The sequence below is a fragment of the Indicator indicator genome, chromosome 36 (genome assembly GCF_027791375.1).
Source record: "Indicator indicator isolate 239-I01 chromosome 36, UM_Iind_1.1, whole genome shotgun sequence".
NCBI classification, from domain to species: domain Eukaryota; kingdom Metazoa; phylum Chordata; class Aves; order Piciformes; family Indicatoridae; genus Indicator; species Indicator indicator.
Window position 1 is genome coordinate 2,489,583 of NC_072045.1, and position 25,513 is coordinate 2,515,095.

The 25,513-nt window shown below is 59.3% G+C and overlaps 3 protein-coding genes across 3 annotated transcripts; all 3 read right to left on the reverse strand.

Annotated features, from left to right (window-relative positions):
* Nucleotides 1-2,910: 2,910 nt before the first annotated feature.
* Nucleotides 2,911-4,999, reverse strand: GDF1 (growth differentiation factor 1). The gene is made up of 2 exons (XM_054396058.1): nucleotides 4,723-4,999; nucleotides 2,911-3,746 (listed from the first exon to the last, which is right to left on the reverse strand). The coding sequence occupies exons 1-2, from the start codon at nucleotides 4,997-4,999 to the stop codon at nucleotides 2,911-2,913; spliced, it is 1,113 nt and encodes a 370-aa protein (XP_054252033.1).
* A 1,918-nt stretch (nucleotides 5,000-6,917) lies between these two features.
* Nucleotides 6,918-18,070, reverse strand: CERS1 (ceramide synthase 1). Its single transcript, XM_054396296.1, has 7 exons — nucleotides 17,849-18,070; nucleotides 10,324-10,483; nucleotides 9,694-9,874; nucleotides 8,963-9,124; nucleotides 8,051-8,198; nucleotides 7,456-7,586; nucleotides 6,918-6,960 (listed from the first exon to the last, which is right to left on the reverse strand). The coding sequence occupies exons 1-7, from the start codon at nucleotides 18,068-18,070 to the stop codon at nucleotides 6,918-6,920; spliced, it is 1,047 nt and encodes a 348-aa protein (XP_054252271.1).
* A 3,007-nt stretch (nucleotides 18,071-21,077) lies between these two features.
* Nucleotides 21,078-25,512, reverse strand: COPE (COPI coat complex subunit epsilon). The gene is made up of 10 exons (XM_054396225.1): nucleotides 25,387-25,512; nucleotides 24,957-25,019; nucleotides 24,431-24,531; nucleotides 24,086-24,238; nucleotides 23,647-23,700; nucleotides 23,172-23,253; nucleotides 22,599-22,754; nucleotides 22,327-22,395; nucleotides 21,849-21,923; nucleotides 21,078-21,340 (listed from the first exon to the last, which is right to left on the reverse strand). Exons 1-10 carry the CDS (start codon nucleotides 25,510-25,512, stop codon nucleotides 21,293-21,295), a joined length of 927 nt encoding a protein of 308 aa, XP_054252200.1. The 3' UTR covers nucleotides 21,078-21,292.
* Nucleotide 25,513: the final 1 nt, after the last annotated feature.

Here is a 25,513-nt window from a genome sequence, read left to right on the forward strand (position 1 = left end):
AGCAGCAGAGGGCTCCGGGGGGGTGCAAGGTGGGATCCAATCAGCTTTGTACTCAAAGGGCTCCAAGTGTTTCTAGGCTTTTTTTGGGGGGGAGGGGGGAACTCAAAATACCTCTCAGATGAATGTACTTAACTGATGTACACCCCACTTTTTGTAGCTGGAGGGGCAGCCCCTCCATTCCTGTCCTTCCTGTAGAGTGTTGCCCTCCTGCCCCCCCTGTCTGCTGTACTTCCAGGAGTGTCTCTGCCCCGGTGCAGCCCTGGGGTAGCAGCCCCCAGCCCCTGAGTAGCTGGCAGCTGTTCGCCACTTTGGTTCAGTCCAATGTAGTTTGAGAACTGCAAGAGAAACTTCTTCTTTCCCAGAGATGAACACCCCCCACCCCCCATCCGTTCTTTTCTCATGTAACAACCAAACCAACAAAGCCTCCAGAGCTTAGACTTCAAGATGTGAAAGGATGGAGCCAGGCCACCTTCCTTCCTCAGAGGGCCTTTAATTTATTACCATTGCCGAAGGGCTTTCCTTTGTTTGCCTTCCCTAGGTAGCTGCTTCGCCTCCTGCTGGCTCTGAGCTGTAACCCTCTGTGCAATGCAATCCAGGAGTGCCCCCACCCCTGCCCTGCCCTCCCCCCTTGATTTCAGGGCTGGCAATGCTTTGCCTCTGCTTCCTGCTGGCTTTTTTTCCTTTGTAGCAGTTCCCCAACCCCAGCCATCAGTGCTAGCAGGCTGCTGACTCTGTTCTGATTTAGTTCTTCTCATTTTTTTTCCTTGTTTTGTTTTTTCTTTTTTTTTTGTTGTCTCCAAGTTTTTGTTTTGGACCTGTTTGTCATCAATAAAGTATGAGTAACAGCTCTTGCATTCGAGGTGGCCCCTCACTGGTCAATGACCATGCACCCTTCATTAAAGCTTAGTCTGATTCTACAAACTTCAACTTTATTATTCTTGGGTTTGTTTTTTTTTTTTTTTTCCCAACACAGATTGGTACCAAAGTAGGGAGGGGGGGGGTGGCGCACAGGGGTGGGAGGATCTCAGCTGCCCTGCTCCTCTTCTCTGGCTCAAAGGGGACTGCTCTGTGCCCACACAGGAGTGCAGGGGATGACCAGTCCAGCCTGGAGCTCTTCCCTCTCCTGGGAGGATGAAAATGGCTTTTACCTGCCCCCAGCTCAGCAAGGCTTGGCCTGCTCCTGGGGCTCTGCTGGCCTGCCACCAGCCTGAGTCTCAGAGCTCCTCCCAGCTCCTGTCCCCATGCTTGGACAGTGCTGTAGCCCCCAGTGCTGGGACAGGGTGGTGGATGGGGGCAGGTCCCTCCATCATGCTGGAGCAGCAGGTGAGGAGTTTGGCTGAGCTGAGGCCTCTGGGCTGTCCCAGCACCTGTACAGACCCCACAGCACCTCAAGGTTCTCTGCTCCTGCCCAGGTGAAAGTGGCCAGAAAGGGCTCCTGGTTGCCTTAATCCTACCCTGAGCCTGGCTTCAGCTCCTGTTGAGCTGCTGGAGCAGAGCTGCTCTGCCTGGAGCCCTGCTGGGAACATTTGGATGTGACAAAGGACCAGGAGCTGCTCCAGCTCTGCATGGCTCAGGGGGAGTCAGCAAAAGCTGCCAGAGGGGACAGGAGCCCACCAGTGGTCAAACCTTCAGTGCCTCCCTGCAGGGAGGAAGCTCAGCTGAGCCTGGGCACTTCATCAGCCCTTGGAGAACACAGCAGAGGGTGGGGGGAAGGCAAAATCGAGTCTAGCTCAGAGTCCTTCTCTGTCCCCCCCAAAAAGCAAAGCCAGAACTGCTGGGGTGTCAGGAAAGCCTCACCTGAGGGGTGCTGGTGCTAGACTCCAGCCCAGGGCCATGCCCACGGTGGGTGGGTGGCACAGGAGCTGGCACAGCCCCTGTGAAGCAAAGCAGCAACCCCCTTGGTGTCACCATTGCCCAGATGAGGCAGGGCCAAGCACTGGGCAAGAGCCTGGCCCTGCTGCTGGGCTCCACAGCCACCCAAAAAAACTCCAACAAATAACCAAAATAAACCCAAATCCACCCTAAAATGCACCCCAGGTGCCCCTGGTGCTGCCTTGGCAGGGCTGTGCCTGTGCTGCTGGTGGCTGATGCTTGGCTGCCATCTGGCTCCAGCCCTGGCTCAGGCTGCTCCTGCAGGGACTCCTCCCTCCCTGCTCATCACTTTGCTAATGAGGGCAATTAATGACTGATCACAGGGGCCTGGAGGGACTCCACTGCCCCAGCCTGTGCCCACCTCTGCACCAGGGCGCCACAGCCTCCTGCTTTGCCCAGACAAAAGCCAGCTCTCACCAGCAGCAGTCTCCTCCCAGTGCCACCCCCAGCACCTCTGGGCCACCACCATCCTCAATCCACCCCCTGCCAGCCACAGCTCAGCCCTGAGCTGCTCCTGCAGGAAGGGACTTGGTCATAGGGAGCTGCAGCACCTCCTGCAGCAGGACCAAAGCCATCACCTCCCCTCCTTCCTGGCACTGCCACCCCCTGTCTCAGGGCACTGAGGAGCCCCCAGCACCAAAGTAAAAAAAAAACAAAAACAAAAACAAAAAAACTAAAAATAATTTCTTAACACTGAGAAACCTAAAAAAAAAGCCAAAAAGCAGCAGCAGCTCAGCCAAGCACAAGCAGGGGCTGGGGTTCACAGCCTGGTGCCGCCACTGCCCGTGGAGGAGGGAATGGACACCCAGCACCAGGCATGGTCATGACCCCAGGGCTGCTTGGAGGGCTGAGCACCATCCCCCAGCTCCAGGAACGACCCCTTCCTGCCCGACCTGCTCCCAGGGGCTGTGTGTGGAGAGAGGACAGCCCAGGCGAGAGCTCCACCAGTCCAGACCCCACCAGGAACCTCCCTGAGGAGCAGCACCGAGGGAGCAGACCCTCAGCCCGGCTCCAGCAGGGGCCAGGAGCAGGGCCCTGCTACCTGCAGCCACACTCATCCACCACCATGTCCTCGTAGTGCCTCAGCACCACATTGTCACTGTTGTCATAGTAGAGGATGGAGATGGGGGAGAGCCGGACGGGCACGCAGCAGGGCTGGGGGGTGCCCTCGGGGTCCAGGGAGTGCACCATGGTCTGCAGGATGGCATGGTTGGTGCTGTTGAGCTCTGCTGTCAGGGGGAAGGGGCACTGACCCAGGCAGTAGTTGGCCAGGTAGCCCTGGGGGGCGATGATCCAATTCTCCCAGCCCACGTCGCTGAAGCTGATGTAGAGGCGCCGAGGCTTGCAGAGGGCACTGCCAGTGCCTGGAGGGTACTGGGCGCTCCTCTTGCTCCTGGAGGCCTTGCACTGCTGTGGGCTGAGGCTCACCACCAGCAGAGAGGTGTCCAGGAAGGAGCTGATGCTGCCACAAGGGCTCTGCAGCCCCCTGCTCGCCAGAGCCACTGGATCCTCGCTGCTGCTCACAGAGATCTCCAGGACCAAGCCCAGGTTCCTGCCAAAGCTTCTCCAGTCCTTTGCCACTGTGCTGAGGTTGAAGAGCAGAGATTTGTGCAGCTGGGCGAAGGATTGCTCCAGCAGCAGCTTCCGGCTGTGCCCCTGGGGGGACGTCCCCTGCAGAGCCAGCTGCGAGCTCCGGTAGAGCCTCAGCTCGAAGAGCTGCCCCTGGCCGGAGGGCTGATAGGAGCTGTGGCTGAACCTGACCTCCAGCCGGGCCATGGTCAGCAGCTCGTCCTCTGCCAGCACCGAGAGGTTGAAGTAGAGAAGCTTCTGCAGACACAGCAAGCCCTGGGGCTGCCCCTGATGCAGGAAATGGCCTGACAAAGGAGAGACAGAGGTGGTGGTGATGGTGACCATGGCTGAGCCCTGCCGGCTGAGCAGGATCAAACCTCCCAAGGCTCCCATCTGGCTGCACAGCAAGAGGAAGCTGGGGTTGGCCCAGGGGGCAGCCAAGCACCCCTCTGGTGGTGGATCAAAGGTGAGAAAGCTGCAGTGAGGGTTGCCAGCCCCATGGCAATGGCCTTCAGGAGGGGCTGGGGGCACAAATGTGAGCCTGGGCTCCAGCCTGTGGCACTGGGATGCCAAAGCCCCTGCCAGCATCTCCTATGGATCCTATTTCACACTTTGGGGCATTCTTTTACCCCAGCTGGGGACATCTGCCCCAGGACAGAGATGGAGGGCGAAGAGCAGCAGCTGCCTGCTTTAGCCAGCCCGAGGTTCCCATCAGAAACCTGGAAACACAAAGGAATGAGATCCTGCAGGAACCAGCTCCGTGTGGTCTCCAGACCGAGAGGACATCGACCAAACAGTTTCAAGTAGCTGAGAACAGCTCCGAGGGACCTCAGGCAGCTCCAGAGCTGCCATATGGTCAGGCAGAGGACAGAAAGGAGGAGGGGGGGACACAGCCAAACGGCCAAGCAGCCGACCCCTGCCCACCCAAAGCTGGGTGCTGCACCCACAGACCCAGGAGCCACCTCCAGAGGCCAAGTCAGTCACTGGGATCAAACCAGCACCTCAGGACTGCATGAGGCGACTCCAGCAGAGCCCTGCACAGCTCCACACCATCACTGCTGCCTCTGCTGCCTCCCTTCTAAGTGACCAGAGGTCCCCGGAGGGACCAAAGCTGACACCCAGCAGTGACCTCTCCTGCAGACCAGTCCTGGCCCTGTCCTCCCCCAGCCTCTCCTGCCTACACTCAAGAGCCTGCGAAGGAAGGACTTGGAGCAAAGTGTCCCAGCCCAGGGACCAGAGGAGCTTCCAAAGGGCAGGACCCCGGCCGGGGGGTTTCTGTACCTCGGTCGGCGAAGACTCGGATGATGTTCCCGGGGACATTGAACTCCTCCACCCTGCAGCCGTCCCTCGGGGCTCGGTCTGCCGCAGGCAGTGTCCTTCTCTGCTGGAAGATCTTCCAGAGCACCGAGGGCACAGGAATGGGTGCTTTGGGGCTGGGCTTGGCGCTCAGACCCAAGGACTTCAGGAGCAAACTCTCCTGCAGGCTCAGCTCCGTGCCCAGGACCAGGCTGAGCAGAGCCCAGGCGAGGGCAGCTCTGAAGCTGGGGAGCAGCCACATTGCCCCTCCGCTGCTGCAGACAAAGAGCAGCCTGGGCTGGGGAGCCGGGGCCGGGGGGGGTGTTGATGGCCTGATTGGAGCCTTTGATCCGGTTAGTGGTCAATTAGCACCGAGGGATTCCCGGGATTGGGCAGAGGGTGCGAACGGCCCCAACAGGCTCCCCGGGACCTGTTAACCCTTTCAGGCTGCGTGGCCAGAGGGCAGCTGCCCTCCTCCCCCAGGGCTCCTGCAGCCTCTCTTGCATCTCCACACCACCCAGGCCCAACCACAGAGTCCTTGGTGGCAGGGAAGAAGTTGCTCTTCCCCACACAGCTGCCAGCAAGCCGAGCACTGCTGCCACCCCCTGCACACATCCCCCCCAGGCCCGGGGGGGAGCAGATCTGAGTCTCCTCTTGTTCCTTCCTCCCAAATCCCTTTGTTCAATCACAGCCTCCAACACCTCCATCTTCAGGCCATCAACTTCCAGCTCCAAACCATCACACACAGCCCTGCCCACAACACACAGCCCCAGGGCCAGCATCCACCACACCCCCAGACACTGAAGCCAGACCAAGCCCGAGCTAGAGCATTGTCCATCCACACACTGCCTGGGCACTGCCATGCCCCCAGCTTGGCACCATCACTGCCCCAGCTCTGCTCTGACTGAGCAGAAAGAGGCCTGGGACATTGCTTCCCTTCATCTCCACCTTCCTTCAAGCCTCCTGCTTGAAAGCCAAAGAAGCAAAGCACTGAGCTGCACCCCTGAGACCCTGCACAGAGCAGCTGGAGCCTTTGGAAGCCCTGCAGGGGACAGCTGCTGCCCCCCAAAGCCCTGCTGGGTGAGCCAGGAGGTCCCACCACAGCCTGGGCCAGCTGCCCTCAGCCCAGGGCACATTTTGCTCTCTTTCACTGAGGAACTTTCCCTGTGGCTCACAGGAGCCTGGAGTCCAGTCCACACCAGAGACCAAGCACAACAAAGCAGCAGTGACCCCCCCAGCATTGCTGCCCTGAATCCCACCCCCAGCACCTCCAGTCCTGGGCTGGGAGGGAGCTCTGCTGCCCTGGGAGCACACAGAAGCTGGAGGGGTCCTGCCCTGGGACAGGCTGTGTCTGGGGTCAGGGATTCCCAACCCAGCCTCGGGACCCTGCAGGGCTCAGGGCTGCTGCTGCCTGGAAAACCAAGAGGAGGAGCAGGAACCATTCTTGACTTGAGCAGGTTGGGTGACATCCAGAGACCCCTCAGCAGGGGACCCTGGGGCCTGGGTTGTGGAGCAACTTGAGGACTTGCAGAGGCTTTTCCAGCAAATTGAATCTCCTGACCCCCATCCTGCAGGACAGGAGCTGGAATAAAGCTGCAGGACTCCAGTGCTGGGGCTCCAGGCACGAGGGCAGCTTCACGGCGGTAGACCCCTCCTGAGGGGGGAGGCTCAGAGGTGCAGGGCATCACCTCCCCAGTCCCTGCTTGGCAGCTTTGGGCTCCTCTCTGGGGTGGTGATGCCAACAGAGAAGACATTTCCCTCTCCAGTTTAATGCTGGGGCTCAGAACCGTTCAGTGGCTGCTGAGGAGGGGTCGGTGGGAGGGTCCAACAACGAAGAGAAGAGAAATCACCGAGGGATGCAGTGGCAGAACAAACATCAGGGGGCCTAAGGCCAGCTCCAAATCCTGCCTGGCCCAGCAAAGCCACCACAGCCTCTCAGCTGCCCCAGCAGGGGCTGGCTGCAGGAAGCACAGCAGCAGCAGCTGGCATCTGGACACAGGCAAGCCCCAGGAGGGGCCTGGCCCTACCAGGGAGGTCTCTGCCCCAGCTCTGGGCAGGGGCTGAAGGGGGGCAGGGGTGGAGTCCTCCTGGTGCCTTTGGCTCTCTGGGTTTGAGCACAGGGCCCTGGGTCAGTCCCCAGATCCAGCCAGGCTGCCCAGGCCACAGCAGCTCCAGGTCCCTTATAGCCTCTTGTCCTTCACCAGTCCATTCTTCAGGTGCATCCTGCAGGGGAGAGCACAGCAGAGGTCAGCTCTGGGCTCTGCCTCTCCCCCTTCCTTTCCCCAAGCACTGCTGAGGTCAGCCCTGGCTTGCCAAGCTCACACAACTTGTCCCCAGGGAGCCAGACCTGCTCTGGGGGGTCCAGCATCAACCCGGGCTTTGTGCTCATCACATGGAGATGCCTCAAGCAAGGTCCTAAGTCCTTGCTCTGAGCAACCTCATCTAGCTGGGGGTGGCCCTGCTGCTGCAGGGGGCTGGACAAGATGACCTCTGAAGGTGCCTTCTCTGCCTGTGTGGTGAGCAGGGGAAGACTTCAGAGGACAAAGATGGATGGACAGCCCCAGCCAAGCCTGGGCATGGACAAAGTCCTCCCTGCTTCCTGCAGCAGTGCTTTGCACTCTGTATCAAGGTCTCCTGCTCCTCTGCCTCCTAGCCCAGTTGCAAACCCTTGGACAGAGGCTCCAGATGCTGCCCAGGCATCCCCCCCTGCCCACCTACCCTTCTTTCAGGGCAGAGGGCAGCTGCAGCTCAGCCTCTCTCTTCCTGCTCTCCTCCACATCGTACTCTCGGACGTCTGTCACCTCCTGCATCTGCCCCAGCAGCACCTTGGCCACGAAGAGGATGATGTACTGCAGGGCACAGACAGCATCAGCCAGGGGCTGCAGCCAGGCTCCCAGCACCTTCCTCTGCTGTCCTCAACCCCCTGCAGCAGTGGGGATGCCCCTCCTACCCCCACCTTCACCGACCCCATCCCATGATGGGATCATCATCCCGTGGTGAACCTGATGCTGCCCTGCCCAGGCTGAGCTTCCCCAGCTCCACCCTGGGCAGCCTCTCCCCAGAGCCTGAGGAGTTTCCACCCACACCCAGCTCCAGCCTGCCCCAGCTGCTGCTGTCATTCCCTCCCCATGACCGCTGGGTGTGAGACACTCTGAATTCCAGCCCCGAGGAGCCCCCCAGGCACTTCCCTACTCCCTTTCCAAGCCATCCCCCAAGCCCTGCAGAGCCTCCTCCAACCCTGCAGCCCCCAGGACAGGCAGGCAGCAGAGGGGGGAGAAGCCACTGTGGGGGCTGCTGAGCCCCCCCTGCTCACCAGGAACCAGTAGATGTTCATCAGGGTGAGCACAAGCAGCAGGGCATTGAAGAAGAAGTAGAAGGGGATGTCAGGCACCAGCTGCAGGCTGGAGTGGCAGGTGGCATAGAGCACCTTGAGCGGGAACCAGTAGAGACGGAACCAGAACCTGCCAGGGAGAGGGGCAGGGAGGGATTAATGGCCCCCAGGGACCCCAGGACAGGCTGAGACCCAGCAGAGCTTCCCCCAACACAACCTCCTGCCTCCACCCAGCCCTGGGCCAGCTCCCCCTGCTTGGGCTGCAGGTCAGGCTGGAGAGGATTTCAGCCTGGGGGGGGCTGTGAAGGGAGAGCAGAACCTCCATGGGCAGAAAAGGCCTGGCCCAGAGGCAGGTCCACACTGCAGGTGGTCTCAGCTGGATGGGGGACAGGAGAGGAATGGAGCTAGGAGGTTCTCCTGGTCCTGTCCATCCCTGGCTGATCACCAAAGCCCTTTGCTGCTCTCCCCCCCTCACAGAGGGCTCGTGGCCACCTCTGCTTCTCCTCAGAGAGGGGACAAAGGGACAGATGAGGCCTGACAGCCTGCAGGCTCCACATCTCTGCTCTCCATCTTTGGTTTTTCTCTCCTGCCTTGCCCCAGGAGGAGCAACAAGGCTGGAATCTGGGTCAGCCCCATGCTGCCTTATGCCAGAGTGCAGCTTCCAGCTAAAACCAAGTGAGAGGGAGAATGGAAGCAGCCCCTCCTCCCCGGGGTCGTTTGTCATGCTGCAGGGAGGCTTCACAGGCACTTCAGTGGTGACAGACAGCAAAGTGACTACAGAAGGATTCCAAGCCCAGCATGGGGTCAGGCTCTAGTGCCGGTTCCCAGGCACACAAACCCAGCCGGCTGCACCCCGGGGGCACCGGGAGAGGGGGGAGGCTGGCAGCAGCTCACCAGCTGATGCTGAAGGTGAGGCAGCCAATGTTGGAGATGATGTCGTTGAGGCGGTGGTAGACCCCTCCCCGGTGCTTGAAGTAGACATTGAGCTTGGTGAACTCCAGCTGCACATCGTTGACGTCGTGCAGGAACAGCACCAGGATGCCCACGTTGTGGTACCTGGTGGGCAGAGCAGAGGGGGAGGTGCTGAGCTGATCACAGACTGGGCTGGGTGGGAAGGGAACCTCTGAAGCTTATCCAGTCCAACCCCCCCAGCACTCAGCAGGGACATCCCCAACCAGAGCAGGCTGTTCACAGCCCCAAAGAACCTGAGCTGGGATGGTGCCAGGCATGGGGCAGCACCAACCTCTCTGGGCAGCCTGGGCCAGGCTCTCACCACCCTCTGCATCAAAAACTTATTCCTTAGATCCAGTCTGACTCTTCCCTAAATCCACTTTGGATGTGAGCAGCCAGCCCCACAGTGCATCAGGCTGGGAGCAGACTGACCCCTGGGATAATCCAGGCAGGCAGCCCTAGCACAGCTCAGCCTGGTGAGGAGCTGCAGGTGGCTCTGGCCCTGGGTGACAGCTCAGGAGCAGGAGGGTTGCTGTGGGAGGCAGGGGACAGTCCCCAGCGACCCGCTGCAAGCTTGGGCTCTGAGGCTGCCCAGGGCAGGTGGCGGGGGAGCAGTGCCCCGGGGCAGGTGGTGAGGGGGGCTGGGGGGGCAGTGCCCCAGGCAGGGACCTCACCTGAAGGCATAAGAGGAGGCTATGAGGGTCAAGGTGACCACATGGTGCAGCAGCATCACCACTGAGTCCTTGCGCCACGTGTCCATGTAGGCTGTGGCGTAGATGGAGTGGCCATAGAAGCTGCACTGCAACAGGTAGGCAATGGCAATGTCCCTGGGCACTTCCATGCCCTTCTTCCAGCCTGGGGGGCACACAGACACCTGGGTGAGCCCAGAGCCACCAGCACAGAGCCTCCACTGGCCGCAGAGGGACAGCAGGACAAGGACTAGAAACCCTCCAAAGGCCTCTTCCAACCTAAGGCATTCTGTGGGTCTAAGAGCAGGGAGTGAGCAGCAGCCCCAGCACTGCCCCCAGCACCCCCACAGCAGCATCCCCACCTGCTGCCCACCCCCCAGCATCATTCTCACCTGCTGCCCACCCCCCAGCATCATCCCCACCTGCTGCCCACCCCCCCAGCATCATCCCCACCTGCTGCCCACCCCCCAGCATCATCCCCACCTGCTGCCCACCCCCCCAGCATCATCCCCACCTGCTGCCCACCCCCCCAGCAGCCCCAGCTCCCATTCCCTTGTCCAACCCAGACACCCTACAAGCCCTGACAGCCCACTCCATGCTCCCCTCTCACTGTACCATAGAAGACAGAGGGAGGGTCGTGGAAGAAGGGGTAGTCAGTGAAGAAGAGCAGGTAGATGCCATAGGACCAGGATAAGCTGTAGAAAAGCAGCTTCCAGGCACTCTCAGGCATCTTGGCAGCATCTTTGGGCTGCAGATTGCACCACTCCCCAAAGGGCTGCAAGAAGAGAGGAGAAATATCACAGAATGGAGGAGCTGCTGGGATGGGAAAAGCTCTCAGAGGTCACCCAGTCCAACATCAACCCAACCCCACCACAGCCACCCAGCCATGGCCCCAGGTGCCAGGGCCATGCAGTTCTTGAACCCCTCCAGGGCTGGGGACTCCACCACCTCCCTGGGCAGCCTATGCCAATCCCTGACCACCCTTGCAGCAAAGAAATTGTTCCTCATCTCCAACTAACCCTCCCCTGGCACAACTTGAGGCCATTTCCTCCCTCCTAGGGAGAGGAAACCAATCCCCACCTGGCTCCAGCCTCCTCTCAGGGAGCTGTAGAGAGCAATGAGCTCTCCCCTCAGCCTCCTCCTCCTCCTCTCCAGACCCTGGAGATCACAGCACAGCCCCAGCACCAAACAGCTCCCAGAGCAGCTGCTGCCAGCCTTCAGCCCATGAGCTGCAGCAAGAGCCATGCCCCCAGCTCAGCTGGAGCCCAGCCCTGGCTGTCCTCCCCCCGCGGCAGCTGAGCGACACCAGGCACCACCTCTGCTTCTGCTCACCAGCCGCAGAGCAGCCTCAGCCCTGCCCCGGCCGCGGGGGAGCTCAGTGCTGGGCGCTGCTGCTGCGGGTCTAGGGGGAGTCATCCCTGCCTGCAGCCCAGATAACAGCCAAAGATTCCCCCCCGGCTGGGAGCTCCCCAGGGCCAGAACAGACAAGCTGAAGATGAAGCCCAAATGCCTGCAGGGTAACTGTAGCCTGCCCCAGGTCAGCATTTCTGCAGCCGCCGCTCGGCTCCGCCATGCTCAGAGGCTAAATTAAGGCTCCAGCTGTCCCCAGGCAGAGGCTAGGCTGGCTTCGGGCCCCCCCTCTGCATCACACTCTCAAAGGACTCCGCTCCAAGCATTGTCCCAGCCTTAAAAACGCTTTGTCCCAGGTTCTGAGGTTCCCAGCACTGCCCAGCCCTGGGAGCAGCAGCCCCACAGAGCTCTGCCAGGCTGCCCATGTCCCCTCCGGCTCTGGCTGCCCCAGGCACATCCCCACGGAGAGCAGGAGCAGGCTGCTGCCAAGGCCTCTTCCAGCAGGAGCCAGAGGAGGAAAAAGAGGAGGAAGCTTGAGGGGTGAATGAATAATGCAGAGACAGAAAGCCCTGAGCCCAGAAGGCAATGAATTATTTGTGCCACCAGAGAGGGGAGCACAGCAGCAGCTCAGATGTGGGGACAAGTTCACCACTTCCCAGCACAGAGCCCCCTGCCTGGGGCTGAACCATCAGAGAGAGCTTGGAAGGGACCTCTGGAGCTCAGCCAGCCCAAACCCCTGCTCCAGCAGGGCACCCACAGCAGCTTGCCCAGGAGCACAATGGCATGGGGGGGTTGGAAGCTCTGCAGAGAAGGAGACTCCACAACCTCTCTGGGCAGCCTGCTGCAGGCTGTACCCCGAGTGCTGCAGAAGCTCTAGAGCAGACATGGGACAGGGCTGGAGGGGAATCAGCACCATGCAGGGGGCTGGGAGGACAAATTCATGTCCCTGGGGAAGCCTCTCCAGAGCCTGGACGGCTTGCAGAGGGCAGCACAAGGCAAGGAGATGCTGGGAGCAGCCTACAGCAGGCAGGAGGAGGCTGCCCTGCCCCGGGGATGGGAGGTGCGCCAGGCGGGGGATGTCCTCCCATCACCGCTGCCGTTGCCATGGCAACCCCGCAGAGATGCCTGTTGCTAGCGGTGACAGAGCAGCTCTGGCTGGCAGAGCCCAGGGCTCTTGGCACAGGATGCAGCAGGGCTCTGCTTAAAGGGCACCCAGCTCTTCCTCCCTCCTCCTCCTCAACCCCACGCAGACCTTCCCAGGCAGCTGCTGATTCACTCACACAAAGGAGGGGTGGGAGGGACCTGACTGTGTCTCCACAGCCTTGGGGGGGGGGGGGGAGGGGGAGGGAGCAGGGGAGGGGAAGGGGGGAGGGTGGGAGGAGCAGAGCAGGGGTGAGAGAAGCTGGGAGCTGGAAAGAGAAAGCCAATGGCAAGGGTGGCTGCCCACAGCCCCTGCTCCAGGGCAGGACAATGCTGCCAGCAGAAAGCAGACCCAGGCCCAGCACCAGAAGAGGGCAGGCAGAGCCCTGAACCTACAGGTGGGCAGAGCAGTGGCACCCAGCCCACCACATCCTCCCAGCAAGCTGGCAGCTGGGCAGCGATGGGGCATGAATGGAGGCTTGGCACAGAGCACTTCTGTCCCCAGACCACACCCATTGCCTCTGCCACCCCCTCCTACCCAGCCTAGGGAGGAGGCCAAGTCCCTGGCCTCTGGCTGCTGGGCACCAAGAGTTTCCCAGAGTGGCATAAAGGAGTGGCTGGCACCAAGTGTCCTTGGCCCAGGAACTGGCAGCTCTGAAGCAGCCTTTGCTCAGTGCTCAGGAGAATGCTGAGCAAGCAGAGCTCCAGCTCAGGACCTGGCCAGCACCACCAGCTCCTGGCCCTCCCGTGGGGCACAGCACAGAGTGTGCCTGCTCAGAGCTGGGACAGAGCTTTCCCACCCCAAGGGACCACATCCCCTCCCCATCCATCTGCTCCTGGGCTAGCTGCCACCCACCACCCCCTCTGCTCACCAGAGCTGGGGCACAAAAGCCTGCAGGAGGAAACGCCCAGGGAGGGCCTCTGAGCCCAAAGAAATGAATCCCTGGAGCACCTGGACCAAGGGCTGAGGTGGCTGCCCCACTAGAAAAAGAGAATGAACCAAGCATGGCATGAAGAGCTCTGCTCCCCCAGCCCTGCACTGGCCTCAGTTTCTCTGCCCACACAGCAGCCAAGGCACAGGGAAGAGGCTGCCCCAGGCTCTGGGCAACCCTTGCCAGCTAAAGGTGCAGAAAAAGGCTCTGTGGCAGCAGCACCAAACCAAGACCCTGATGGCTCCCTGCCACAGGGCAACCCCAAGCACAGCCCCAGGCTGGGCAGAGAATGGACACAGTCCTGAGGAGGACAACTTGAAGGTGCTGGGTGAGGAGAAGCTCAACAGGAGCCAGCAACCTGCACCCAGGTGACCTTCAGACTGGCTTCAGACTGGAAGATGGATTGGGATGAGACATGAGGAGGAAATTCTGTCTCAGGGAAGGTGCTGAGGCATTGGAACAGAGGCTGTGGAGGCTGCAAGCCTGGAGGTGCTGAAAGCCAGGCTGGACTGGGGCTTGAGCAACCTCCCTGAACAGGGGGTTGGAACTAGGATGAACTCAAAGGTCCCTTCCAACCCAGACCAGTCTGGGATTCCATGATCCTGCCTTGGTTTCTCTGCCAGCAGCAGAATTTGCCCCTAAGACAGAAAGGCAACAGAGGAGCTCCTCTGAAGCCAGGACAGAGCTGCCCACAGGGCACTGCAGGGGCTGAGGAGCCAACTGGTGCCCAGCTGCTGGCACAGGGAGGGCAGCCCCCACACAGCTTCACTCCCTGGGTGAAGAAAGGAACCATTGTTGTGGCCTTCTGCCCTGGAGCTGCCAGGGTTGGTGCTTCAAACAGTGGCCAGGGCAGGGTGGGACTGGGAACCAGTGGCAGAGCCCTCAGCACCCCTGGGCTCAGTCTGTGCCCTCTGCTCGCTGCAGAGGCTGTGGTGGGAGGCTGGTTTGGGGCTCAGTGAGAATCCCTCACCTCAGGTCACCCAGCCAGTGCTGGGGCTTGGGGACAAACCTTTGGACAACAGTAAAGGGTGTGGGAAAGGGACACAAAGGACCTTTGCTGTCCCCAGCCCTCCTGGGCCATCACCCACCCAGAGCCCTGCCTCCCGCAGAGGGCACCACAGTGTCCTGCAAACTCTGACACAAGACAAGGAAGCTGCCAGGGCCCAAGGCAGGGAGCATTCACCCACTGCAGGGCCTAAGGACAGAGGTGGTCCCTGGTGGACAGCACCAGACCCAGAGGCAGCTTTTAGAGAGGACTTTGCTTGCCTGGGGACTTCATCTCCCCACAGCAGGTAAGGGTCAGAGTCCTTTAGGGCTGCAGGTGTCCTCCTGAGCTGAGCACAGCCATCCTGGATCACCTTTGAGCAGGAACCCAGACATGCTCTGGGGTTTATCTCTTCAAGTTCACTCTCAAGACCTGCTCAGGAGAGGAGGCTGCCAGCCTGGGCTTGCTGAGCTCCAGGCACTTCCCCAAGCCTGGTCCCATTCCAGGGGCTCTTGGCCTGGGTGCTGCTGGGCTCAGCTGCCCTCAGGATGTTTCACTAATGCAGAGATGCTCAGGTTGCTGCTTTTTAATCAAACTGCTCAGAGCCTGGCTGCAGCTGCTCCCCAGGCAGGGGACACACCAAGGACAGTGGCTTTCAGAGACTCCTGGAGCTCAGGCACTCACTGCAGCAGGACAACAGCCACAGATGCACTGAGAAGGCTCCCAGGGATGGGAACTCCTGCATGGAACCAGCTTGATCCTCACTTTTGAAGGTGGCTGATGGAAGAACCACATCTAACACCCACCATCCACCTAGCTGTGGGACCAGCTGGGAGCCCAACACCTCCAGACCTTCAAAACCACACCAGGCACAACCTCTGCTGCTCCTTCAACCCAGCTGTGAGATCTTTTGTGACAAAGGTGTTGCTGCTGTGGGCCCAGAGGAGACTGAGCAGCCCCTGGCTCCTCTGCTCCCCACACCAGGGGTGGAACTGGGGCCATGCAGGGAGCACAGGAAGAGTGGTCATGGCCAGAGCTCAGCACGGTGCACGTCAAACCCCCAGCTTCAAGGCCCTTGTGGTGAGAGTCACTTCCTCCTCAGAGGCAGAGAGGCACAATCCCAGCAGCAAGATTTGTTATTAGCAAAGAGCAAGCAGGGAGGCAGCATCCAGGGGATGCTGAGCAGGTTCCTTTTTATCCCCAAGAGTGGTCCAGCTCCGGCAGGGAGCACGGAGGGGATGCTCTTGGGGTCTGTGTTGGGAAGTACTGAGCATGGGAGAAGCTTCCTCCCAGGGGCAGACAGGACCCTCCCCTCCCAAGGGCAGACAGGACCCGACCCCGACCCTCCCCTCCCAGGGGCAGACAGGACCCGACCCCGACCCTCCCCTCCCAGGGGCAGACAGGACCCGACCCCGACCCGACCCTCCCAGGGGCAGACAGGACCCGACCCTCCCTGACTTTCCTCCTGAGTGACAACTCTCCACTGCTGCCTGTACTGGAGCCATGCAATGCAAAGTGATTCCCTAAGTGTTACCTGAGGGTCTGGAGCCACCATCTCCATCCCTTCCCACAGCAGCTCCAGCAGAGCAGAGCTCAGCTCCTGCTCCTCTTCCAACTCGCACACGGAGCTGTCCCTCCCTGCGGCTCTGCCTCCAGCTGGGAGGAAGCTGATGCTATCGCAGCTTCACTCAGCATCTCCTCACTACAACTCATGCAGATGGAGCCACAAGAACCAGCCCCAACCTCCCCTCCCCCCTCCTCTCCTGCCATTACAAGTGTGACCTATTTCTCCCAGGGACACCTTGGCACTGCTGCTGAGCACCTCCCAGGGCACCAAGAGGCCTCCACAGCACGAGCTTTTTTCCCCCCAACCCCCAGGCTCTGCAGAGCTGAGCCTTGCACAAGGAGAAAGGGAAGCACAAAGCAAATGACCTCCAGTTTGTGAGCACAGCCCCAGGGCTGCCCCCAGCCCCGTGTGACCCACAGCCAACACTGCCCCTCAGCAGGTAACAAGGAGAGGTTCAGCCCCAGCACATCCTCCCCCTCCACACCACCTCAGCAGCTTCCAACAGCTCCAGAGCACTCGGACTGGGACCTTGCACAAGGTCAGGACCCACCTGGCATTAAGTAAAGGCAGCAAAAGGAGAGCCAGGCTCAGCAGCAGATAGAGAGCAGTGGCTCCTGAAAACCAGATTATGGGATGCAAGGCAGCTGCCCTCAGCCTGTGAAGCAGCCTCTGAAGGAAGCAGCTCCCACAGGGCTGCAAAGCTGGAATCAGTAAGGTTGGAAAAGCTCTCCAGGATCATCAGGTCCAAGTATCTTTGCTTAGAGGGAGGTGGAGCATGGGCTGCCCAGGGAGCTGGTGGAGTCTCCATCTCTGCAGTCATTCCCAACCTGCTTGGACACCATTTTGTGCAACCTGCTGTGGGTGACCCTGCCCTAGCAGAGGGGTTGGACTTGATGACCTCCAGAGGTCCCTTCCAGCCCCTATCAGTCTGAGGCAGTCAACCCAGCACTGCCATGGCCACCAAACCACATCCCCAAGTGCCATGGCCACAGGTTTCTTGAACCCCTCCAGGGATGGGGACTCAACCACCTCCCCGGGCAGCCTGTTCCAAGCCCTGACCACTCTTGCAGCAAAAACATTTTTCCTCATCTTCAACCTCAACTTCTCCTCGTGCAATTTGGGGCCATTTCTTCCCATCCTAGAGGAACTGTGCACACTCTGATGCCACCATACTCGTGAGCAGGTGGGAAAAAGGTCATCGCCGTGTCCCAAGGAGCATAGGACCGATCCCAAATCCCACATCTCTGTTGCTTCTGCCTTGCAGGTCCTGCCAGGGCCAGTGGAGAGCTCAGGGCACAGCATCCCTATAGGAAAGCAGCGGGAAATCTCCCGAGCTGGGACTGAGCCAGGAGGGGGAGGTCTCTCTCCGTGGCAAACGCTTCTCACAGTCAGAAACCAAACGGAGACACCCTGCTCAGCCTGGCCCTGGCGATCTGCTGCATCAGCGGGGAGGGGGACAGCGGCCGGCGGAGGCGGTGGGAGGCTGCCAGGGTCGGATGCTCGCAGCCCTGAACCCCCCCCCATGCTCCGGAGAAGGTCAAGCCCAGCACCACAGTACAGCAGCCAACCCCACGCCACCCCCTCCGCCACTGCACCGTGGTGGGGGTTGGGGGAAAAAAGAGAAGGACATTTTGCATGCAAGCCACGGGTGGCACACAGATGGGGACCGCTCCTTCCCCCCGTGCAAGAGAAAACGCCGAACCCAGCCGCTGCCGGGATGCAGCTACGGGAACATGGCGGGGAGCGGCGGGGAAGCACTCCCGGTCCTCCGGGATGCTCGGTCCTCCGGGATGCAGCAGCCCCAGTGGAAGGAGAAGGAAACAATCTCACGTCACAGCCCCGGGGGAAGGGGAACGAGCGCTGCCGTGCAGCGGGGCCTGGGATGCGATCGCGGGTGGGGGAGAGAAGCCTAACGGTCCCCAGGATGCCACCCCGGGTAGGGGAGATGACCCCAGCGGTCCCCGGGATGCCGGAGAGAAGCCCTCCTGTACAATAGGGCACCCGGCACGCAGTCCCGGCTGGGAGCGAGCAGCCCTCCCGTATAACGGATCCGCGGCAGGCAGCCCCGGAGGGAGGTCACGGAGCCTTCCCGTGCCCATCCCGCAGTCCCAGCGCCCCCAGTGCCTCCCCCCGCCCCCCAGTCGCTCCCCGGCGGTCCGGACTGACCCGAAAGAGCCTGCGGGCAGCGGCGCGACGCAGCAGGGTCCAGCCTAGGGCGCAGAGCCCGCAGAGCAGCACCTCCGCCCAGCCCAGGTGAGCGTTCTCGGCCCAGGTCCTGCTCGCCAGCTCCCAGCCGCAGTCCCGGCAGTCCCGCACCGCCGCCGCCACGCTGCCGTAGCCCTGCCGGAGCAGCTGCCCGTAGCCGGGCATGGGCTCGGGAGGCGGCATGGCTCCCGCCGAGCCGCTTACCGCTGCCCGCCCATGGCCCGGCTCGGCTCCGCGCAGGCTCCACACGGGGCGGGCGGGCGGCAGGACTCCCCCCGCCCCAGCTCCGCCGCTGCCGTTACCGGGCCCTAAGTGCCGCCCCCAGCCCGGCCCCCTCGAGCTCTGCCTGCTCCCGGAGCCGCTCACCCCCCGCGGCACGGGGCTCGGGCAGCCTGCCCGCGGCGGCCGCTCATCAGCGCGGAGCGGAGGCTCATTAGGTGCCCGTTAATGAGCGCGAGGAGGCGCCGGGCGGTTGGGTCGCAGCTTGGAATCACCGAACCGTGCAGGCTGCAGAAGCCCTTAGAACATCCAGAACCTGACTCCAGCAAGGCTGGGGCTGAACCATGGCCCTCGGCACCACGGCTCTGGGGCTCTGAAACCCCTCCAGGGATGGGGATTCAACCTCCTCCCTGGGCAGCCTGGGCCAGGCTTTGAGAAGTGAGGAAGTTTCTTCTAACATCCAACCTTGTCCTGTCCCTGGGCACCACTGAGCAGAGCCTGGCCCCAGCCTCTTGCCCCCCACAGGTCCTTTAGCTCTTGCTGAGCATTGCTCAGATCCCCTCTAGGACTGCTCCTCTCCAGGCTCTCAGCCCCAAAGCTCTCAGCCTTCTAGACAATGAGGTCTGCCCTCAGCCTCCTTTTCCTACACAAAACCCTCACACCACAACTGCTCTCTCAGACCAAGAGCTGTGACAATAGCTGGAGCCCCTCCAGCTGCAAGAGCCCAAGACAAATACTAATATTTCAGATGACAGCTGGTGATGTAAGAGTGGAAAAGTGCTGGGCCTGCCAAGGGGCACCCTTTGGGTGGCCTTGGGGGCTGGGAGGTACTCACAGAGCCTTGGCAACGTTGATCCAACCACACAGAGCTCCTTCAGCTCTCACATGCACAGCACAAAGCTAAACATCCACCCTGGAGGGACGTTTTTCCAGACCTTCCCTTTTTACCTCATCAGCAGAAGCCTCCCAGCTGCAGAAGCTCTCTCCCTTCCTTGCAAAGTGATCAGGTGTCTCCACTTCCCCACCAAGGCTAAACTCCAGCACCTGTGGAGGTTCAGAAGGCTCTGGAACAATGAGATCCACCTGAAACACCCTGCCCAAAGGCCACTCCTGTGCTGGAGGGCCTCTGCAGCAGGCAGGCAGTGGGCAGTGATTCACACAACAGAAATCTTGTGCTGTGCGTGTTCAGAACTCAGATCAGACCTACAGACACTCACAGACCAGCAGACACTGGCAAATTCCAAGAAGATCCTCCCAAAATCCCAGCATTTGCATTGTCTGCTGGTGAAGCACAGCAGGAACCTCAGGAGCAGCACAGGAGGATTTGGTTTCAGACATGGAAGAGTAGATGGAGCTGGGCTGTGTCCTAATGCACCAGAGCTAAGGGCTGGATGGCAGCTGAGGGATCCTTGCTACTGGAGATGGAGAACCCAACCATCATCATCATCACCATCATCATCATCATGGGCACTCAGGGAGCTGTGACTTGGCAGGGAAAGAAACTGACAAAATACAAAGAAATTTAATCTCATTTAAAGTTCCTCTGACTGAAGCTCCTCTACCTTGGAGCTCTGTGGAACCTCTCAAACTGGCCTGGGGCAGTGGGGAGAAAACACAACCTGATTGCACTCAGAGTTCCCAACAAGAGGGAGAACACAACCTGGTTGCTCTCAGAGTTCCCAACAAGAGGGAGAACACAACCTGGTTGCACTCAGAGTTCCCAGCAAGAGGGAGAACACAACCTGGTAGCTCTCAGAGGTCCCAACAAGAGGGAAGACACAACCTGGTTCCTCCTGGAGCATGATCTCCTTCCCCCATTCTCACGCTGCCAGCCCTGGCTCCTGCTATGCCACTTGCTTTTATTGTTTACATTTTTAAGTCAATTTATCATGGCCCATCAAGTGGGGAATGGCTGCCCCTGCACACAAGCCCCTTTCACATCTCCCTCAGACAGCTCCACAAAGGCCACATTCATTTGCAGCCCAGGCCATGAATAACCCTCGCTGCAAATCGCTGCTGGCTAACCGGGACGGGTAGGGGACAATGAAGCCTTTCAGAGCCATGGCGGCGAGGTGGGCACAAAGGAAACACCACTGAGACACATTCACAGCGCAGCAGAAACCCCTCTGCCCCCCACGCACAGCCCGGAGGAGAGCTCAAAAGAGATTAGAGCTCAGGAGCTGAGGGCTCCACTCGGCCATCTGCGGAGTGTCCCTGCTGCGGCACTTGCTCCGGGTGGCCTGAAAAGCCCCGGGGGAGCCTCAGGCAGGCTCGAGAAGTGCAGGAGGCACTTTTTGGTGCCGCAGAGTGCCAGGTTGGAAGGGTCCCCATAAGTCAGCTGGGACAACCTCTGTAGGTGATGGTGCAGCTGAAAGGAGCTGGCCCAGCCCCCTGAGTCTGAAAGCTATCCCACGGAGGGGGCTCCACTGCTCCCCTTGGCAGAGGAGTCCAGTGTCCAACTGTGCTCCTGTGGAAACATTTCCTTCTGGAGTCCCACCAGAACGTCCCCAGCAGGAACTTGTCCCCATCCCCCTTGGCTCCACCAGAGAGGCTCTGCCCCATGCTCCCCAGCTGGATCCCCTATGCTCCAGGACAGCTCAGGCCCAACCCCAGCAGCCTTCAGGAGGGACCAGTGAGTGTCCACATGTCCTGCAGGATGCACCTTCCTGGCTCAAGGACCTGAGCAGCTGCCACTTCCCCAAATTCAGATTAAGGCTGAGCCTATTACAGTTGGATTAGTTTATTTTTGTCACCCCTGCAGCTGTCTCCCAAGGGCTGCTGAAGCCAAAGCCAGAGGCAGGCTGAAGGCAGATCCAGGACTCAGGATTTCAGCCCTGTCCTCAAGGCAGGTGCCTAAAAATCAACCTTCCTGCTCTTCCCACAAGCACAGCCTCAGCACAAGGCTCAGTTCCAGACTGGGATTAGTTGGATTCCAGGAATTAAGGGGCACAGGGATATGGAAAAGGCTTTATTAGGAATGTTTAATGTACAGTGGAGCCACAGCCCAGGGGCTCCGTGGTACAGACAGGTTTAGCTCCAGTGTGCTGCATCACAAGGCCCTGCCACAGTGCCTTAAGCAGGATCAGGGTGCAGGGAGCACTTTTTGGTGCTACCAGAGAGGCTTTGCAGATGAAGCTCAGTTCCCAGGGTAGCAGAGAGCAGCTCCACAGCCTCCTGCCCCTCTCCTCAGGCACTGGGGGCATACTGCATGGCCAGGCGGTCAAAGTCGTTCTCCTGCAGAGCAAAACCAAACAAGAAAATGAACAAATGGAGCTGGATGGTCTCCAAGGTCTCTTCCAACCCCAACCACTCCAGACATCTATGAAATGATCTTGAACTTCACTGAGAATTCAGTAAAACCTGTCCTGCTGGATGAGAAAAGCACTGCCACAGCTCCGCAGGGCAAGCTCGCTGCTGTCAGCTGTTACCTTTCCCCTTCACTGCCAGCCTTGTCCTTCTTCCCCCTCCCCAAATTCCCTCTCCCCCAGGGATGTTTCTTCTCTTTAAGCAGCATCTGACAGCAACAAACTCCTGAACCAGCACTTCAGAGCTCTTCTGCCAGGAAGAATCTTTCAGTTCTGGCTGATGCCTCCCACCACCAATCATGACGACTAGGAAATGGGACAGAGGGAGACCATGGAGCTGCCCCCTCAGGACTGGTCAGGTTTGCTGGGAAGGAATCCACTCAGACACTGGTTGGAGGCATGAGAAGCTGAGCTGTAGATGAGGAAGTGCTGAGTACCTTTGCCTGATACTCCTTGATGAAGGGATGGGTTCTGTGTGCATCCCTCAGCTGGGACAGGTAGCGACTCGTAACCTGCAGGGGTCAGACAGAAGCACTTCAGTGCCCAGGGAAGATGAGGAGCAGCCAAGAGTCTGAACTACCACATTTCAGTGTGGTGCTCCACACTGAGCCAAGAGTGTTAGCAGCCCCAGTTCAGAGCAGTGAGACCTGTTCATGCTCTGCACTTCAGAATTAGACCTCAGAGAGTTGGGTCAAGAGAACCATCAGGGAGATCTGAGCCCAGAACTCCACAGATTTCCTCCTCTGCCCACTGCCTCCTGCCCAGCACTAACCCTTGCCAAACCATCTCTGTTGTCCCCAGCAGAGCTCCCCAGCACTGTTCTGCTGCCAGGTGCCCTGGGGACACACAACTGCCCTCAGCAGCAGGAGCAGGCTGAGGGCATCTGCTGCTTGAGGACACCAAACCCAAGCTCACCTCTGGTGCTTTGCCCAAGTGCTGTGACAGAACAACAAAGTTGATGAGGGTCTCAGGGTGGCCACTGTCCTGCAAGCAAGAGCAAGAACCTTTAGCTGACATCTCTCCTGTGCAACCACCAGCCCAGCTCTGCCAGCCCAGCTCTGCCAAGCCTGCAGCTCCCTGTACCACCACCAGCCACGACCACCCTCAGTGGGGGTTGTGAAGTTCTGGTCCTTGCTGTCCTGCTCTACCCCCTGACAGCAAACCTGCCTGGCCAGAGCAGAAGGTACCTTGTCCAGGGCCTCCTGCAGCACTCCCTCTGCATCATCCCACTTGCCCTGAGCCATGTAGCAGGCTGCTTGTCCATTGAGCAGGAGGAGGGTGGGGGAGCATTTGTCTGCCATCTCTTGGAAGATGTAGTAAGCATCCTGGAGCTTCTCCCCACCCTGCCAAGGGAGGAGATGATCAGCCACAGTTTCACTGCTAAGGAGCCTGGGTGCCATGGCTGAAGGAATAGGCACTGAGTTAACATCTGGGATTATAAAGCAGAGGGATGAAGAGTGTCAGAACAAATGGTGCCAGCTGCTGGCATCTCCTGCACCACAGGAGATCAGCGTCAGACCACAGAGAAAAGAAAGGCAGAAATATTAAATATTAAGAAGCATTTAAATGATCAAAAGCTCCAGGAAGGAAAAAAAAAAAAAAAAAAAAGAAGACTTCAAAAGGACTCCTTCAGCTGTTTGATGTCATAAAGGATGCTGAAGGGAGAGGTTTATAACTGAACATTTGGACCCTTGATTTTCAGAACTTCCCAGCTTCAGGAAGGTTCCACTTGCAGCAGCTTCCCCACTTCAGACTCTCACCATGGCCAGATTCACCCAGGCAGTGGCCAGCTGAGTCAGGGTTGCATCCTCATCCTGCTCTTGCATCTTCTTCAGTTCCTTGCTGCAGAAGCAGAAGTGGGAATCACACAGCAGAAAGACAAAGCAGCTCCCTTCAGCTTGGAACAAAAGGCTTCAGCTTGTCCTCTCAGCTCTTGCACTGCTGAAGCACAGCAGCCACTGCAAGCTGCCAAACACAACCTGACTGAAACCAGCTGTGAAGAGCCTCCTGGGTTTACTTCCCTGTGGGAAGGCAGAAAGCCAGAGGCTAGAGACCCCCATTCTGCAGAGGTAAACCTTGAGGTCCAGCTCTTCCTTTAGCTCTAGCAGCTCCATGATCTGCACACCCATCCCCACACAGAGCTGCTCAGGCCATGGCAGGTGTTAAACTGCCTCCCATGGGGGATGAACATTCCCCCTCCAGAGTACTGCAAGAAGCAGAAGGACCCAAACCTACCGAGCCAGGTCCAGCCTGTCAAGCTTCAGAAGGATCTGGATCATCATGGCTGTGCTGCAAGGAACAAAAGCAAAGTGATTTCCACAACTGCAGGCCCTGCACTCGGCCTGGGAGCCTGCTGCTCAGCAGAGAGGTGCTGCCAGTGCCCAGGGCTAAGCTTCAGAGCACGAGCTGGAACAGGGGAGCTTGCTCTGAGCTCCACAGGCTCACTGCTGTGTGGACACAATGCTCAGCTCAGCAGCTCTGGACTCAGAGGGATCAATAACTCAGGATCTTAAGATTCACAGGGGAGCAATAGGAGGTTGTGTAGGAAGAGCACCAAATCACTTACTGCCTCGAAGGCAAACCTCTAAGGAGTTCTCAATGCTTTCAAGGCTTTCAGAGGTCAGCTCAGGAGGTCCCTGTGGTCAGGAGCAGGGCTTAGCTGTGCTGCACTCACCACTCCAGGCTCTCCCCCTGGTGCAGCGTCCGCAGCGCCGCATCGGGGTTCTGGTCGTGGAAGTAGATGGAAGCTGCCATCAGCAGGAAGGTTGTGTTGGTCACATCAACACTCTTGGCCATTTTCTTGTCCAGATCAGCCACAATTGCATCCCTGTGGAGAGCCAGGGTGAGAATTTGGGTGTGCTTTGGTATTAAGCAAGGTAAAAAAGGTTCTGACCGACTCTGCACTTTGAGATCTACTCTGAACCTACAGAATGTGAGGATAGTGAGCAGGGTTTGGCAGGAAGCTGCACCAGGAAAGCTGTTAGGCAGGGCTGGAGTTGCAATTTGTAATCTGACTTACCTCTGACTCTCATTTGAAAGGTATTCTGCAAACATCCTCACTGCCTGGAGCTCAGGACTAGCATTGGCTTTGATTTCATCCAGGACAACTCCATATTTTCTCTGTTGAAGGCAACAGAGGAGGATCTGTAACTTGGGGATGCTTCAGAAGGCAGGAAGTGAGAGTTTGCATCCCAGCACCTCAGTCAGAACAACAGGAGTGACAAACTTCTGCTTCCTGCCTCACAGTCTGCTCCACAAACACAACCAAACCCACATTTTATAACCCCAAAGAGGACTAAGTGCCCAAACATCCTTTTAGAGATGACAAAAGGCCTCTCAGAGAGGTCTCATCAGGACATTCTGACCCTGCAAACAGTGTGGTGCCTTGCCATGCCACCACTGTCAGGCAGTGCAGTGCTCCAGTGCTGAAGCAGGATTTATTCATTAACTGCCTGGCTCTGTATTCACAGGGCTCAGATTCACAACCTCCTTAGCTCCAGCCCCACACTCAGATGCTGCTGCAGATGCAGCATTTGCGACCTCACCTGGGCGATGTAGGCTCGGAACAAGAAAACATCCCTCTCCACTTCCTTCTCGGGAGCAGACAGCTGAAAGCATGACAGGAAACAAGGACCTCTCTCAGGGAGCTGTACAGCCATGACCCAAGCCCCCAACAACAGAACTCCACACGCGAGACTCCCCCAGAGAAACGATGCCACCCACCCCCCCCACATTCTCGGGCCCCACCGGGAGCCTTCCTTCCACCTCAGCGCCTCTCTCCTAGAGCAGGGAACTGCGAACACCGGAAACAGAGTAGGATGAGGCGGGCAGGGCCGAAGCGTGCTCGGGGAGCCCCAGACTCGCTCCTATAGACACCGAGGGGAGCGGAGGGGAGGCGGCTCCCTGGGAGACGCACCGGGCGGTAGGCCAGAGGTCAGCCTGTGCCGTCTCGTCCCGCTCCCGAACCGCCCCTACCTTGACTCGCTGCGCCTCGTTGATAGCGGCCTGATATGCACCGATATAGAAGTTGTTCTTCACATCGAAGAGTTCATCAGCGTCGCTGCCCTGCCCGGCGGAGCCCGCAGCCGCCCCGGACGCCATC